Source organism: Penaeus monodon, chromosome 28, assembly GCF_015228065.2.
Source record: "Penaeus monodon isolate SGIC_2016 chromosome 28, NSTDA_Pmon_1, whole genome shotgun sequence".
NCBI lineage: Eukaryota > Metazoa > Arthropoda > Malacostraca > Decapoda > Penaeidae > Penaeus > Penaeus monodon.
This window is the reverse complement of record NC_051413.1, coordinates 901,725-902,439: the sequence shown is the minus strand read 5'-3', so window position 1 is coordinate 902,439 and position 715 is coordinate 901,725. Positions and strand designations below refer to the sequence as shown.

Below are 715 nucleotides of genomic sequence, written 5' to 3'. Positions count from 1 at the left end.
CCGGATACGCCACTGTACTTCTACACGTTTTCACACTTTACCATCGCTACCAATGCCAAAATACACATAAAAGCCGTTGTTCTCGTCGTGAGGAGTGAGTGTGATGTCATCAGAGTTTTATTATTACTTTACTTTTTGGGAAAAAGGTGCGGTTCTATGGTGAAAATAAAATATTCTTGGCCTGGACAATTACTCCTTGCCAATGTTTCAAGGCTCTAATAACGCCTTTGGTGATATCAATAATTACATTTGGATAAAATACAGTACTGGTAAAATACAATGTTATTCCAAAATACAGTTAGATTAAATAAAAGGGTTACTCAAATATTATTGCTACTTCCTCTCTCTAAAAAAATGCTGAAAAGATTGGAACAATCAAGACTGCATAAAAAAAAATCGAAAATGGTCATACCAATTTCACAGTACTTCCCTTGGCCCCTGCAGCATGAGCGACTGCCGACCCGGCCTGGGGTGCATCCTCGGCCGCTGCAAAGACCTGTGTGAGGGCGCCTGCGGTAAAGCTGCCATATGTAACGTCATACTCAACGAGGCTGTGTGTGTTTGTCCTGGAGGCCATGCGGGAAACCCACTAGAAGAGTGTGTTCCTGCTTTGGGCCGAATCCCTTGTTGGTACGTAGAATTGGAGGTTGTTTAGTGGAGGCATGTTGTAAAGCGTGTGCGTGTGCATGCGTGCATATATTGTATTTGTGTTGTA

The 715-nt window shown here is 42.5% G+C and overlaps 1 protein-coding gene across 2 annotated transcripts in view; it reads left to right on the top strand.

Moving 5' to 3' along the window:
* The window catches only part of LOC119591253, an 8,839-nt gene that overhangs the window by 7,389 nt on the left and 735 nt on the right, over nt 1-715 (top strand). For both annotated transcript variants that reach the window (XM_037939964.1, XM_037939965.1), the window contains exon 5: nt 445-630. In XM_037939964.1, the coding sequence (XP_037795892.1) occupies nt 445-630 (186 nt within the window). The remainder of the gene's footprint in view (nt 1-444; nt 631-715) is intronic.